This window comes from Scatophagus argus, chromosome 17 (genome assembly GCF_020382885.2).
Source record: "Scatophagus argus isolate fScaArg1 chromosome 17, fScaArg1.pri, whole genome shotgun sequence".
NCBI classification, from domain to species: Eukaryota; Metazoa; Chordata; class Actinopteri; family Scatophagidae; genus Scatophagus; species Scatophagus argus.
In genome coordinates, this window is record NC_058509.1 from 693,013 (window position 1) to 709,430 (window position 16,418).

Below are 16,418 nucleotides of genomic sequence, written 5' to 3' on the forward strand. Positions count from 1 at the left end.
ATTCAGGCTTTACAAACACAGACAGACTCGACGGGGACACGTTAAAGCTTTAGGGTTAGGGTTAGGTTTGACTCTGCTGTGCTCTGGACTCTTCAGGGACCACGTGTTCGCAGTGAACCTGACGACGGCTTCGGAGGATTTCGTACCTCAGCTGGTGAGTAAAGTCCTGTGATGAACACTTTATTCTTGGTTTTGTTGCTTCTGGAAAACGCACACACCTGTTTGCATCGCGGCAAACAGGTGTGAAGACACAAGCGGAACAAAGCAGCTTCGTGTTTGTTCCGGTGAGCTGAAGGACAGCTGATGCTGGCACATTTTATCAGCTAATTAACATGAAGTCTTTGAGTTGACTAAAAGCTCCAACTGACAGTTTAAAAGAGTTTGAAGTCTTTTAAAGGGTTTTCAGCGTTAATTTGACGGCTACCTGCTGTCATGCCAACTGGTCACCGTGTAATGTTGGCTGAGTTAGACAAGTCTCGAAACTTGAACAGCTAAAATTAGCCCCAGCTCTGGACTTCAGGTCTGCAAGCATACATGATGGGGGGGCAGGGGGACACAAGCCCCCCCTTAAGGTAGCAGTAAACCAGACATGCTGACGTTACCTTTTAGACTTTGGTTGTTGTGCTTCTGGTTTTGGAAAGATGAAAGATAAAGTTACAACCCGCTAAACTCTTTGTGTGTCGCACCACATCAGCTCAGACTCTCTTCTGTCACTGTGAGGTTTATTTTAGAGCTTCTTTGTGGCAGTTGAATCAACATCAGGGAGCCTCACATAAGCGTCTTCTGCTCACAGCATCAAACCTGACAGCTGACAGCGCAGCTAAACAGCTAAACTAAACACCTTTTTGCTTTCTGCACAGAAGATGCAGCGAATATCAGAGCGGCAGAACAAAACTGCAGCAGCTCATAGTGTGTGAGGCGACACAAAGGAGGCGTTGGCTTTGATCTGCGAGCCTCCTCTTCCATCAAAGGGAAGGGGTTAGGGGTTGGCTCCTGGCGGTAATAGGCCTCCCGGTGCATTGTGGGACGGCCTGCAGCAGCTCTTTGAAGTGAGCTGGGATTGTTGTTATCAGGACCACATCACGAGCTGCTCCTGCGTTATGGAAATGTTTAAAATGCTTAATTATGTTCCCGTGTTCTTCCCAGCTTTGACGTTCTCACCTGTTGAACATTCAGACCAAGAGGCCCACAGACTGTGGTTCTGCTCAGGTTTCTCCTCACTTGTCCTCCATGGAGACTTTCCAAAATCAGTATTTCTCCTGCATATCTGCTCATGTCGCGTTTACGACTCACAGCACGCGCAGCTGTGGCGTTGGTTTTGTGAAGGTTACAAATACTCCATCCATCAGATCAAGAAGAAGAAGAAGAAGCAGAATCACTTTATTGACAGTATATATATTTTTACACACACACACTGAATTTGTCTTCTGCATTTGACCCATCCTTAGTTGGACACACACATGCAACACCCGGCAAATTACATGCAGTGAAACACACACAGGAGCAGTGGGCAGCATCAAGCGCCCGGGGAGCATATTGGGGGGTTAAGTGCCTTGCTCAAGGGCACATCAGCCGGCCACTCTTGGCCAAGGCTGCCCCTGTGGCCTAGAGGTTTGGGTGTAGTTACCTCAGATGACTCAGGTTCAGCTACTTGCGGGTTAATTCATTACGTTGTGAGTCAGAATTGCCTCAGAGCTTTTAGGACGGTCCAGGTTGCTGGAGCAAATGCATGAGCGAAACCAATTAGTTGTCGCACAGTAAACCCACACAAATATTTTGCATTGACTTAAACGTTGTTGAATCTTGACAAGCAAATCTGTGCTGTGACTCATGTTCCTGCTCACCTGCGTGCTCGTGTTTATGTCTCAACCAAAAAACTCTTGATGGGAACGTTGGCTCCACAGTTCAGAGGAAATTACACCCTTCGCTCCAGATCACACTCAGTACTTCCTGTTCCTGTGTTTCAGAAGCTCACTTGGAGATCCAAAGATGTCAGCAAGTGCACCGTCAGGGGGAAGAACAGCGTGAGTTTCTTATCCGTTTTCTTCTTCCTCTTACCTGCACTCCTGTTTCCTCTTCACCTCCAAACCTCCTTATTCTCACTTTATGTATGTGTTGTGTTTGTAGTGGTTTAATGAGTAAAGAACCAGACGTTGGAGAGGCTCTGTACACACCTGACACACTTGATAAATGAGAAGTGTTGATACTTTCTCTCATTAAAGATAAAGTTGTGAGACTGTGGCGGCTCGGGGAACGTTTTGAAGACGTTTCATCCTTGTAAAGATTTTATCACGCCGTATCGTGTTGTGATGGATGAGGGCTGTCGCTCACTTTTCTGTCGGGTGTGTTTGTGTTTCAGGACGAGTGCTACAACTACGTCAAAGTGTTGGTGCCTCGAAACGACGAGACGCTTTTCGCTTGCGGTACGAACGCCTTCAACCCCACCTGCCGAAACTACAAGGTAAGTAACCACCTGTCCGTCCCGCAGTGGACCGGCAGAGTCTTAATGTCCCTCTGTGGCGTTTACCTCGATTCAGCCGACACTTCTGTCCAGGGGAGTAAACGTGAGTGCTGTTAGTGCTGAGAGGGTTTCTGTCCAACAGGAGAGTCATTTAAAGCCCCCACACACCTATTCAGGTAAATGTTCTGAGTGCTTTGAGTGGTTATCTTACTGCAAACTGGATTCATTGGCTTCCTCCCTCTCAAATGAGACCAGAAATGCAAACGTAAAGCCTTGCGGCTGAGGAGCTCCTGATTCGTTTTGTGTTTTTTCATGTAGATATGAACAGGAAGTTCATTTTAGTACAGGAATTAGTTGAGCACTTACTGTTTTAGTTTCTCATCAATTCTAATAGGGACTAATTGTTGCTTTGGACAAACAACAAATGAAGAAGCTGCTGTTTGAATATAATATATAGAGCATATACAAAAGTATTGGGACACCTGACCTTTACACCAGCAGGGATTTTAATGACATTTCAGGGCCTTCAACAAACTGTTGCCACAAAGTTGGAAGCATAGCATTGTCCAAAATGTCTTGGTGTGCTGAATCATTAAGATTTCCCTTCACTGGAAGTCAGGGGCCGAGCCCAAACCCTGAGGAACAGGTCCATGAAGTGGTGTGTGTGGATACTTTTGTCTGTGTAGTGTATAACCTTCCCTACACAGGAGTATCTCGCAGCAGCAGTGTGCTCTGCTTTGCATGTGTGTGTTCATGTTGAGTCTCTCTTGCTGTGTGTTAGTGCTGTTGCTAACCCGCCCATTAACCTCTCAGCTGTTGGATTTCCAAACACATCATCACTAACGTTGGGTTAATGAGCAGAGAGACGGGGCGCAGGGGCGAGATGGATTTTATTCCGACTGCGTTCCCTCCACCCGTTCAGCGGCTCCAACTCCTAATTGAAAGTGTCAGGCAGCTCGAGATTCCTCGTCAAGACCAAACAAAACACTTTCAACAGAAGCCACAATTTGACGCGTCAATCCCGAGTCGTGTTCCTCTTTTCATGCTGCTGCAGCGGTGGAAGTTTGACTGACAGGCGCTGACCCCGTTTAGCAGAAAAACAACACGTTTACCTGAAGACGAGGAGCTTTTCTTCCTTCCTGTCAAAGTTTGGAGCTAAAATGAGATACGCAGACGCTTGGAAAAGCAGCGACGGCTGCTTTCATTTCCTGATTGAGGGCACAAAATAAAAACAGCTTGTGCTTTTTAAAGAACAGCAAGGAATTCAAGAGCTTTTCAAACACTCAAGAAGCTGCAGTTTTACACACAATCAGTGAGCATATTTTAGACAGACTGAAGTGGATTAAAGTGATAGACAAACATGTTTGAAATGCAATAAAGTTGTTTCGATCTAAAGGTCCAGAAAAGCTATAAAGTGGACTTGGTTAGTGTTTCCTGGTCAAACTGCTGTGAAAAGCTCGCTCATGAAGGGGGACACGACACGGTTGAAGCTCTGCACTGTGGCGCCCATCCAGAGCACCCGGTATGAGCTGACATGATCACAGAATCGTTTTAGTGTCTTTTCTTCGGTTGATGTTCACGCAATTCAACGTTTTGCCTCAATCAAATCAGAGCGTTGAAGGCAGGCGGCCGCTCTGATGATCACACTGATTTAACCTTTTGTTTAACCTCAGTCGATTAAGTGGTTTTGTTGATTGAGTGCTGATTTCTGAGGGCAGAACTCGGACTCTGTGCTCTTTTTATTTTGGGTGATGTTTTTATGGCTGAACTGTGGGGACTTCAGGTTGACTTTGACTTTTGAGTTTTGGACAGCAGCAGGTCACGTCGTCTCTAAGTGAAGACGTTCGATCCCACTGGGGCTTTTAATTTCATGCACCTTCCTGTGACAGCTGGAATGGATGGATGTACACAGACTCAGATAACGATGGAAACGAAGGTCAGCCGCTGCGGTACGACTGCTAAGCAGAAACTGTCAGAGATAAATAAAGAAGAAAAAGCGCCTAATTAAAGTTTGTGTTGAAATGTTTAATTTAATTTGAGGGGAGATTCACTCGCCTTCACCCGGCTTCATGATGAGATGAACAGAGAATTAAAACCAGAGACCGAGGTCAGAGAGTCCAGCGCTCGCAGACAGACTCAGCTGCCCGAGGGTGAAGGTCACAGACGGGTGTAGTCATGAGGCTTTCCTCCTCCATCAGCATCAATACAGCTGCCAGACAGGGAAATATTAACAGTAGCTTTATCAGTAATGTAATCAGCTGAGATAAAAGATTCAGGGTGTTGTGGTTGTTGTATGTTTGAATACAGGGCAGTGTGTGGAGCTGCTCTGCTGATGTATAAAGCATAAAACACAAAACACAACACGAACAGGAATTCACTTCAAATACACTGATTTAATCCTAAAATGTAAAGTCTGTCCTCACGTGCCCCGTTAATGCAGAGGAGGGCGACTCTGTGGCTCGTGTCCTGCTGAAGTCTCGTGGTGTTTAGCGTGAGGTTGGTCTCAGAACACCACCCTGACGGTCTCTGTGTCCCGTCAGCAGATTTTGTGACGGTGTCGGTCGAGTGTGTTGCTGTGCAGTCACGGATGTACTCAGAGCAAAGGAGATGCTGTGTGCTGCGTGCTGTGTGCGTCTCGCCTCGTTCCACAGAGTTCTGTTAAGACACGGACGCCATCCATACGCCATGTCGGACGGAAGGTAGTGACAGCGGGACGAGGACAGCAGCCTGTCATATCCGTTCTGTATCATTTGATTTGGTCTGATCCAGCATCCACGTCTGTGCGCTCGTTTCAGGCTCATTCAGCAGCAAGTCGAAGCATAAAAACCCAAATCTGTTCTCCTCGTCATTTTTGCCTTCTCCACAACGTGTTGGTGACGTTGACCAATGGGAGCAAAGAGTCCTGCTCAGGTGTTGGTGGAGGAATGATGGCACTCATCACAGCCAGTTGTTCTTTGGTGTTTTAGGCTTTTCCTCAAAGATCATGTAGACGTCCAGACGTCCTGCCCGAGGACGACACTCTTCGGTCAGTTAGCATCGCGGTCTTGGAGCTGCGAGCTGTTCCTGTAGTGAAAGTGTGTGAGCGTTTACTGGTGGTTTGTGTCTGAACTGCGTGCTCATATGGTACGTTTAAAGGACGGAAGTGAGAAGCTCTGTGACAGCAGCCAACAGAACAAAAGCGGCTCGGTTTTGTACCTTATTTTGCTGTTAGATTTGTGACAGAAGGTCGTACCTGAGCAGATGTGTGCTTCATCAGCTCAGCTGTCACTGTGTTATTATCAGCTCAGCGACATGCAGCGAGTCCCTGCTGAACTGGCACCAGCTGATTAGCAGCATTGTTATCGTCTGAACACCGTTAGCACTCATCATCCAACAGTTTATCAAACTACACCTCAGCGGCAGCACGAAGCCGTGACTGCAGGCTTTCAGACTCCACCACTTTCTTTGCTCGGAACTTTTTTAGAGTTTCGTTTGTACTATTTTCATCTTATTGTTGGAAAACTGAGGAGTATTTACACTTTCTCCCTCTCTCAGATGAGCTCCTTGGAGCAGGTCGGGGAGGAAGTGGTCGGTCAGGCTCGTTGTCCCTTCGAGTCCGGTCAGTCCAACGTCGGACTGTTTGCTGGTGAGTCAAAACTGACTTCAGGTGCTGCAGAAATATCTCGTATAAACCGTGAAAATAATCATTTTATCACCTCAGTCTAATAACTGACCAAACCAGAATCAGAAAAGTGATTAAAATACACTCTGTATTGTGTTAGCAGGTGATGTAACTTTACTTGAGAGCACTTGGAGAAATTAAAACTCGTCAAAATGAGTGACAGAAAAACAGCACAAATTAACTTGTGGATTGTTTTGAAGTAAATCCATAACTTCAGTGTTCCAGAGGCGTTCAGGTTCTCGTTGTGAACGTGTCAACTGGGTTCTCAGGGGGTGATTTTTACTCGGCCACCATGACGGACTTCCTGGCCAGTGACGCCGTCATCTACAGGAGCCTGGGAGACGGCCGACCCGTCCTCAGGACAGTCAAGTATGACTCCAAGTGGCTCAGAGGTGAGACTCAGTGGAAACAGCAGCTTCACAAACGCAACCAACTCACTTAATGTTTAGTTCAGAAGTTTATTTAGACTTGAGTTCCCAAAGACTCAACCGGAGACTCAGAGCAAAACCGTCGCTGCACACATCAGGTTCAGAGTGAACACAGCAAACCGTTTAGTTGATTTGATACTGAAGATTCATCAAACGTTATGACCTCAAATCAACAGTATCCTGGAAATGTTTTTCTCAGGGTACTTGTAAAGAATTCTTGTATGTGCAAACAAAAGACGACAAAAAGGGTCGTTAATTTGTTTTTTTTAATACCACCATCTCGTCTCGTTTTCAGTTAAACCTTTATGAAGAATAAGCTCTGATATCTCGCACTGGCGCACTACTTAACTGATCTCAGCGTTAAAAAATAAGCTCCTGTACTTTACTAATCGGTTTACAGTCGTTTCAGTTACTGATCCTCTCGCTCGTGTCAGCATGTCTCACTGATGTTTCTGTTTCTTCCACCGTCTGCGATCACTGACCGTAAATCCAGTGGAGTTTGTTGAAGCTCGCCAGTCGGGTCTTGAACTGTTTTGAGTTGTGACTGTGGAGTAAAGCAGGCGATGCAGGAGGAAAAACGTTTTATCACCAGATAACTGCAGGAAGGTGTTGCAAACCACAGACCGACGGTGGTGTGTTTTTCCTTGAAAACAGAAGAAATCGATGACCCCCCCTCTTCTCTCTGCAGAGCCTCACTTCCTGCACGCCATCGACTACGGCAACTTTGTCTACTTCTTCCTCAGTGAGATCGCAGTGGAGTACACGGCCCTGGGCAAGGTACGGCGCTCTGCTATTCAGATCAATGTTATACATTATCCATATAATCCACAGCCGTGAAGTCAAGTCAGCTTGATTTAAAACCCAAAATCACAATCGTGATGCGTCTCGATTCAGGAAAACCTCCCAAAAACCCTTAAACAGGTTCAAAAGCAAAGCCTCAGGAGGATCCACGGAGGAGGGAGCCCTGACAGAACAGACCGTCAGAGCCAGAGACAGATTTACTGGGGATGAGTGAGGTGGAAGAAGAAGTACTCACATCACAGTGTAGAAATACTGCAGAGATCAGTAGTTTTATTTGGATCTGTGATATTACATCACAATGTCTTTATCGGATTTTGTATTATATAACTGAATCTGTAAAGTGAAAGTGGAGTAAAAATATAAAGTAGCAGAAAATGGAAATACTCGAGTAAAGTACAATTACATCAAAATTGTACTTAAGTACAGTACTTGAGTTAATGTGTAGCATTTACTGCACAGATTTTAGAGCAGTTGTTCAGTTTCCACGGTAACCCTTTGTTTGTCAGAAGACAAGAAAACCAAAGTGGAGGGACGAGGGAAGCGGTCGCAGAACACAGGAAGTAAACTTGATCCACAGATGATAACAAACACAAACACTCAGGAAGGAACGTGACAGAACGCCGATGAAGACCTCTAAAGTCTACCTCGCCTGAAGGAGGCGTTGAGGTTAGACTGAGGGAGAGAGGAATCTCTGTCCTCTCTCATTTATTGGTTCTCTGGTGGCGGCAAACTCTTCATTTTCTTCGTTTGGTTCCATACGGTCTGGCGTGTTGTGCTTCAGAGTCGCAGGTGCCTTCAGTTGTCGTCTCGCTTTGGTTGCTGAGATCTTTTGTGCGGTTGTTTAAACGACTTTAAGGGATTCCTAAAGACCAAGACGAGGAGGACACCTTGACAAATAAACTTTAATCCTTTTCTCGCTGTCCTCCAGGTGGTGTTTTCTCGAGTCGCTCGTGTTTGTAAGAACGATAACGGAGGCTCTCCCAGAGTTCTGGAGAGATACTGGACTTCCTTCCTGAAGGTGACTTCACACTCTGATTCTCGTCCTTCTCTCGAGGCCACACAGCAAGTGAGGCGTCCTCATGTGTGAAAATAATGGAGGACGTGACAATGTGAAGCAAACTGGTGTCTGCTTGTGGCTTTTGTCTGGTCTCATTATAGTGGAGGCACATTTTTAATGGCGGGGGTGTGTGTGTGTGTGTGTGTGTGTGTGTGTGTGTGTGTGTTCAGGCTCGTCTGAACTGTTCGGTTCCTGGAGACTCGTTTTTCTACTTTGACGTTCTTCAGTCCCTCACCAACGTGCTGCAGATCAACCAGAGGCCTGCGGTGGTCGGGGTCTTCACCACTCAGGCCAACAGGTACACATCACACAGCGTGTCTTCTGTCCAGTTCCGGTTTGCTCTTCTTCTCTGAATCTGTTGCAGCTCGTTGAGTTTGAATCTTTCTCTGCAGTATCCCCGGCTCAGCGGTGTGCGCTTTCTACATGGACGACATAGAGAAAGTCTTCAACGGGAAGTTCAAGGAGCAGCGGACCAGTGACTTGTCCTGGACTCCGGTACCTGACGAGCAGGTTCCCAGACCAAGGTGAGACACCGACCGGATTACGGAGTGTTCAGGGTTACCTGAATCCGAAATTATTTGAAAGCAGGTTAACCATGTTGTGTTTCTGTGTGCTTTGAATTCCGGTCTGCAGGCCTGGTACGTGTGCGGGTGATGGTCCCGCTGCAGACTACAAGTCTTCAGTTCAGTTCCCAGACGAGACCCTGACTTTTATCAAATCGTACCCTCTGATGGACGAAGCCGTTCCCTCCGTCAACGACCGGCCCTGTTTCACCAGGACCTCCAGCAGGTAACGCAGACACAGAAATGAGATGTGACGGCTGAGCAGTTCCTGCAAGACCGCGTTCAGGGCGACAGCAGCCCTTTGCACTCGTCTGATTGCAGTCAGATGCGGTCAGACGCATCAGGGCGTCAGCGCTGGGTCGGCTGGCGCTGAAGCTGAACCTGAGCTCACAGTCCTCCTCGGGCTGTACTACGTGCGACTCCCAGTCTGTTCTGAGCCACTTCTTCGTGTTTCACAGTTTGTTTTCACAGCGTCAAGATGTTAAAGTCCTGACTCAGCAGGCTGTGATGACAGTTTGATGGCGTTGAGTGAGGCGGCGAGAGGCGGCTGCATCAGAGCCAGAGCAAAAGGCAGCAGTGATTCTGACAGTGGTCAACACGCTGAACATCTGATGTGGTCTCTCAGCAGCGTCCATCACTAAGCCCAGCTCACACACACACAGTGTGTGTCATCCAGCAGATATCGACTCATCACTCAGTTCCTCGCACTCCCTGAATGTTAAAAATATGTGCGACGCCTCCGATCTGATTTTGACTTGTCTGTCACACTGTGACACCGAGTGCACTTTTATTTACTTGTTACTCACTGGCTGATCTGTGTTGGACGATAAGGCGGCTTTTCTCCCTCCCTGCTCTGCTGCTCGGAGACGGATCGTCACGTCTGCGTTTCGTGTTTGTAGACATCCGCGTTCAGCTCTGGCACATTGATTTACAAGCTGCAACAGCGAAATTATCTTCGTCGTCGAATGTCAGAGGCGCTGAGCTGCAGAGCTGGGAGTTTTTAACATATCTCATCATCTAATGTAGAAATCTGAAATGTCAGGTCCATAATGAACGACGTCCATCACCCTCTGCACTGCACCTCCAACAGGCGGAGCAGCACACTGGGTGACAGGCTGGTGTCTCTGCCCCACGGACAGGCTGAGGACATCATTTGTCCCTCAGGCCTCAGGTCCTCCCTGTGAGGACAGAACTGGACTGTGTCTCTGGACAGGTCACAATGCACGTGTCCACATGTCACTTTTCACTTAATTTCTCAATAGTTGTTCTAAATAATCGATCCATCCATGCATGTATGTCAAACTGCAGTTGCTGAACTGGTATCAACCAGCAGGGAGTCGAGTTTCAGCTTTAGTCTCACCACATCACAAAAGGAACAAAATGCTCCTGGGAGCTAAATGATTGAGCAGGAGATCCGAGTGGAAGTCGGAGAATGTCAGCTGTACCCCGAAGAGGCGAGTTTTAAAGTTACTGCAGCTCTGAGAGGCAGTGAATCCACCATTGCGACCTGAAGGAGGAAGGATAATCATCAGCATCGGCTCTGATTAGTCGCCAGCTCACAGGAAGTTTCCCTCCGTCTCTGAAAATCTCTGACCTTTTCTAATCTGCGTCTGCAGGTTTGAAATGAGTTTCTGATGGATCCTAATTACCAGTCTGGAATGGGAATGAGACTCTTAATTCGGCGTTCGAATTAGCCTCGGCTCCGGAAAGGCCCACGCTGACCCAGTTAATGATGATGGCCGTGTGTCACCCTGTTATGTAACACCAGCGTGGGGCAGTCGGGGCAGCCTGCCCTGCACTCGCACTGTAAGGCTGAACAGTAAATGATGCCCCAGCAGGCCCTTTGAGAACCGAGTGAGTGAGAGTTTATTTTAATGTGAGTTGGTGTGCAGAGGGTGAAGTGAAGACGGACGAGCTCCGGGTCCCAGTCTTCTTTAGCAAATGTCTCACCTGTGGACGTCCCAATAATCACTTTTCACACTTTACTAAACTTTACGCTTCACGGAATATGAGGCGCCCAGCTGGTCGTATCGCTGCGGTGCGTTCTGGTATGAAGACATTCACAGTATTTTTACTCTGGTCACAGTGCAGTATGCTTTCTGTTTTCCTCTGCCTAATTGCAGATCACTGAACATTTCTTTCCTCTCAGGTCCAAGCTGACTCAGATTGTGGTGGACGTCTCCGCCGGCCCCTCCAAGGACCGGACTGTGATGTTCCTGGGCTCGGACGACGGCCGAGTCCTGAAGGTTTTGGCCAGCACTCATCCCAACGACAGCTTCGGATCCAAACTGCTGGAGGATATCGATGTCTACAACCCGTCCAAGTAAGACCTGGTTCTCGTACTCGCCACCATTTAACCATTTAAAATCCATATTCATATATTCTGCTTCCTGTCTGTGTCCAGGTGTAACGTTCAGGGTCAGGAGGACAGGAGAGTTCTGGGACTGGAGCTGGATAAAGACCATCATGCCTTGTTCGTGGCCTTCAGCAGCTGTGTCATCAGAGTGCCGCTGAGCCGCTGCAGCCGACACGGAGCCTGTAGAAAGTAAGACAACGGGACCGAAACGAGTCCTCGAGCTGCTTTTGTCTTCTATTCAAACCAGATTAAAAGCCTCGTTGTGTTACAAAAACGCGCAAACGTAGCACAACAGAAATCAGCAAATTTGTTCATTCTGGAGAACATCCAAAAATCCAAATGGGAAAATCTTTTTGAACACTAATACATGGAGCTTAATTTGGCAACATAATCAGTTTTGCAGAAGCGAACACGTGTGTGACGGGGGAAATGGGGATGCCGAGTCTGAAAAGTCAGAAACACGAACAAAAAGAGCCTCATTTATAGACGTCATTAGACTGAACAGAACTCAGTGCCCAAATTAGAGCACATTCATTACGCACACGCACACGCACACGCAGCCACTAATCAGGCTCATTTTAATTAGTGAGTAGGATGAATGAATGCCAGCCCATGTGATGTGTTAGCACAGCTGTGGAGGTACAGAGAGGCTTCCACCAGCTGTGTCTCCATCACCGTGAAGAAGACGTAGCCTCTCTGGGTGTCTTCATCATCTCCGTCCTCCTCCGGGGTGCAGACTCGACAAATGGACTCGAGTCGGAGGTGGAACTTGGCGTAACTGAGGTGTGGCTCCGTCTGCAAAGAATAGACTTGAAAAGTGTGCTGCTTCCACCCGACAGTAAAACATGACTCGTTCCCAAAACACGTTTATTAACGGCCTTGAAAGCAAAACGTTGAACGGTCAACTCGACACATTTCATCAGTGCTCTTCTCAGAAAGCCTCAGACTGAGCTTATTTAAACCCCTTTTCATGCTGAAATCTTCACCGTAGCCACTGAGCTAAAAGTGTCTGAAGCGTGTGCACGCGCTCCAACACGCTTACGTGTATCGAGACAGGATGTGATGCAAGCCTCCAGGTAGCAGGTAAACTCTGAGGGACGCAGAGATTTTGAGTTCTCGCTGATCTCATCTGATGGTGTGCATGTGGTCTCTCTCTCTCTCTCTCTCTCTCTTTTCTTTCTTATTGTCTTTCACTTTATTGTCTCTCTCGTCCTTCTTCCTGTCTCATCCTGCCTGTCCCGCCGCTCTTCCCCCCGCCGCTGTAGTAAAATGTTTGGAAACAGTCGTCTCTTCTTGCACTCCTGTAGTTTAGAAGGTGTCACCTGACACCACCTGGATAGATGGATTCATACCTCTTCTTCTTCTCCTCCTCCTTTCTGCAGAGCCTGCCTGGCCTCTCGTGACCCATACTGCATCTGGCTGCGGACCGGGAGTTGCGCCAACATGGCGCCAGGTTTCAAGTACGTGTCACTTCCTCATTTTCTTTCTTTCTTTCCACTTTTTTGTTCCCTCTTTCCTCTCAGCCGTCATCAGTCAGGCAGCTAATAAAGCTCTGACGGCTCCGCTCGTATTTCTGCCGCTGCCAGTGAAGGGTCGTACGTTTGAGAGATGTAAATGCACGATGCCTTTCGCACTCGCAGCCGGAGCGGAGGGATGGATGGGGAATCGTAATGGGAACAAATGTTAAAATGGATGTCAGCAGCAGTGGACTGCGTCGCTATAAGTTTCTTGCTATAAAACTTTGTTGAAAAGGACTCAGAGTGAAGCTGAGTGTGTTCTCCAAGTGCAGTAAACATCCAGGAGTTTGTGCTGGTGGCATCACGCAGAAAATAGACGCACAGCTCACTCTCTCCCAGTCATTTCTACCTGACTAAAAGCTTCAAAGCTTTCTGACTGTCACATTCTCCCATTAGCCACTTTGTCAGTTAGCTGTGGTGTTAAAGCTGAAACAAGTCTTCATTTGAACCCTTCAAAACGACATCAACAGTGTTGACGTTGTGTCACAGACGTCTCTGTGTTGTGTAGCAGAGATATCTACTGACGTTAGCATACTTAGCGTGTTAGAGTTTGCCACGAAACAAAACAAACTCACAAAATGTCCAGAAAGCAAAGCAAGTATTCTTACGCTTGTTTTCCTTGAGTAGCAGTACAGCGAGCAGCAGTTAGCAGTTACTCTGCCTCCTGTATTTTTGGGGCTACCTTTGAATTCTGGCCATATTTTACAGGTTGCTCCTTTAAATCACACTCAGTCGGAGGCTTAATGCTAACAAAATCTTCGCTCTCCATCGCACCACTGCTGACACAAGGCAGGCGAAGGCAGAGTAATGACGGCCTCGAGCGGCAGGTCGACACACTAACGAACCGCTTCCTACCCAGAGAAGCTGCAGTGTTGACTTCCAAAACAGCAGTGCTGCGTTCAGCAAACAGAGGGGCGATGCTTGAGTCATAAACGCTCATAAAGGAAATGAGTCATCTTCGCTGCTCTATAAATAACTGGATTGGTACTCGAAGCAGTTTGTCGACTGTCCCCCAAAAAACAAACAGGAAGTGTCTCGTGTTTACATGCTGGAGGTTTTAAATGTGATGAAACTGAGGCATCGTCTCCGAGCCCCGACGCTGGCAGACCGCCGGCGAGCTCGGCTGGTCCTCCATCACTGATCTGTGGATCACAAAGCCGGCGAGCCCCACAGGGTCCCCTCAGGTGACTGGGGGACAGCAGCTGAGATCAGCAGTTATGTTGGATATGGATATAAAGAGACACACCCACAGGTCAGCTGATCATACGAGTGTGATGAAGGCAGCTCATTTCATCGCAGCCTTCTGAGTGCGGCCCGGCTTGGTCCTGTGACCTTACACCAGTTTTTATATTTACAGTGGAGAAAATCTCATATAGTGACATTAATCTGCTTTACTCAGTGGGATCCACACAGAACGGACGTGATGTGCTGCCGTCTGCAGCTTCGTCTTAAAACGTCCTCTGATTGCGCTGGCTGCTAATCGCCGCACCGCTGTGGCTGCAGATACGTGAACATACGGTGTGATTAGTTATTCTCTCCTGCGGCGGTGGACAGAAAAACAACTCTGTCGACCTGCAGGAGTTTAGGGCTGATTATATTTACAGATGAGGAGGCAGCCGGCGCTCTGCGGCTCCCTCGGGATCGAAACAACTCCTCCCTCCAGAGAAGAATATGAAAATAATATCACTTTGATCTTCGGATCACCGACGACTTTGGCCACAGATCGATTGTCATGAAGTGTTGTGGAGTGGGCGCGAGCTACCTGACACACTCGAGTTATTGATTGGAGGGTGGTGCCAGGGAACACATTGGATTTCAGAAGCTACTCGCCGCAGCGTGAGAGTGTGTGTGTGTGTGTGGCATATTGATGGACTCGAGCACAGAAACACGGGGGATTTCATCTTCAGGCTTGACTCTCGTGTCTTGAATTTAGAGTCAAACTACAATCTTTTGGGAGTTTAAAGAAGCACCTGAAGGAATTTCTCTGCTCCATTGACTGTCAGCCGCCTGCACTTTGCCCTTTGTTCTGCTGAAGACCTTCTCCACAGATGAGCCACACAGAGTGCACACACACACACACACACACACACACACACACACACAGAGTCAGGATCCCACAGCAAACACAGATACATAAATCCAGGTTCAGGCACCAGTCGTCACACCTGCCTCAGTAGGTTTATCACTCAGGACTGATGAGCAGTGGGTGGGACTCTGTCACACAGGTGGAGGGGGGCTGAGGTGTGGGTCTTAACTCTTAAGGTGGATGATTTATGGGTACAGGCCGATTCACAGCTTCGTGTTTCATAAATCCAGACTGTCTGAACCTCCATCAAACGTGAACGCAATCAAAGCCAAACACAAATATTCCAGCACACACACACAGTCCCCGTGTAGATGTGCACTCGGTCTTTATATTCGCCCGTCTCCTCACATCGATCGGTGGCTCGCTGAGCCTCGCGGGGGTCCTGAGTTCTCTGTGAGAGATCCGACTTTTCACGCCCGCTCGGTCAGCAGAGGGCGAGTTCGGCCTGGTGGTCGCGTCGATCCCAGTTAGAGCTGCTTAGCAGGGAGCCAAATGTGCAAACTGCCGTCAAAGAATATTTCCCAAAAGTGTGAAGTGACTGTTAACTGAGATTCACAAGAGACAGACAACAGACAAAGACGAAAAGGAGTCCGAGTTCAGTCCTCCAACAGGCTAACATCAGTGTTGGATCTCTGACGGTTACAGTTTGAGTCGTAATATTTCAGTGTTCATGCTGTTGTCTTCATCGCCCTGCAGACCCACAGTGGGGCTGCCATTTCCTCTATGTTAGGTGGAGTTCTGGGCGGACCACAGGGTCAGTGGCGGAGCAGAGGTTTTGTTTGGGTCTGCTTCATCTGCTTTTGATGCTGTCGACACCTTCAGAAAATGATACACACAGTGGAAGCAATAATATCCACAGAGACGAGTGGCATTTTTAATCCAGCCAACCGCAGCGAGGCAGGTGAGGAAGACGAGAAAGACGAGGAAGACGAGAAAGACGAGGCAGACAGACGAGGAAGACGAGACTCTGCAGCAACATTGAAATGGACAGGATCAGTCGGCAGAAATGAAAAGAGACGAGGAAGCAAAGTGAGAGGGAGGCGAAGAGGTGATGCAAGAGGTGGAAAGGAAAGAGGAAGCACAGCGAAGATTAGAGGTGGAGAATTCCAGAAACAAGATCAGATACAGATATCTGTGTCAGAGCAAGTAAAACAAGCTGCAGACATACAGACGCATTACTGACTTCCACTTCTGTCTCCACGGCGGTCAAAGTTATCTGCTTTATTTAAACGGTCGCTTCTGCTTTCGCTGAAGTGGCTTTCAGCTTCAGGAGGTTCACTGAGGACTTTGACACTTTCTGCATCGTGAAAGGACTTCACTTCACGTCACTTTTACACATCAAAAGGTGTTTTCAGGTGTTTCCAGGTGTTTCCAGGTGTTGGAGTGTCTGTCCTGCAGGCTGCAGGCCTGAAATATCAAACCAGTTCAGGACCCTTTTAACCAAACAATCTCAACTAAAGTGCCAACATCTCAGAGTTTGATCCAGAG

The 16,418-nt window shown here is 47.8% G+C and overlaps 1 protein-coding gene across 4 annotated transcripts in view; it reads left to right on the forward strand.

The window, feature by feature from the left end:
* The window catches only part of LOC124074341 (semaphorin-6D-like), an 82,834-nt gene that overhangs the window by 46,476 nt on the left and 19,940 nt on the right, over nt 1-16,418 (forward strand). For all 4 annotated transcript variants that reach the window (XM_046417176.1, XM_046417173.1, XM_046417174.1 and 1 more), the window contains 13 exons: nt 97-154; nt 1,968-2,024; nt 2,360-2,461; nt 5,996-6,086; nt 6,392-6,514; nt 7,239-7,327; nt 8,280-8,369; nt 8,579-8,706; nt 8,801-8,932; nt 9,042-9,197; nt 11,121-11,294; nt 11,376-11,516; nt 12,710-12,787. In XM_046417176.1, coding sequence (XP_046273132.1) covers nt 97-154; nt 1,968-2,024; nt 2,360-2,461; nt 5,996-6,086; nt 6,392-6,514; nt 7,239-7,327; nt 8,280-8,369; nt 8,579-8,706; nt 8,801-8,932; nt 9,042-9,197; nt 11,121-11,294; nt 11,376-11,516; nt 12,710-12,787 — 1,419 coding nt within the window. The remainder of the gene's footprint in view (nt 1-96; nt 155-1,967; nt 2,025-2,359; nt 2,462-5,995; nt 6,087-6,391; nt 6,515-7,238; nt 7,328-8,279; nt 8,370-8,578; nt 8,707-8,800; nt 8,933-9,041; nt 9,198-11,120; nt 11,295-11,375; nt 11,517-12,709; nt 12,788-16,418) is intronic.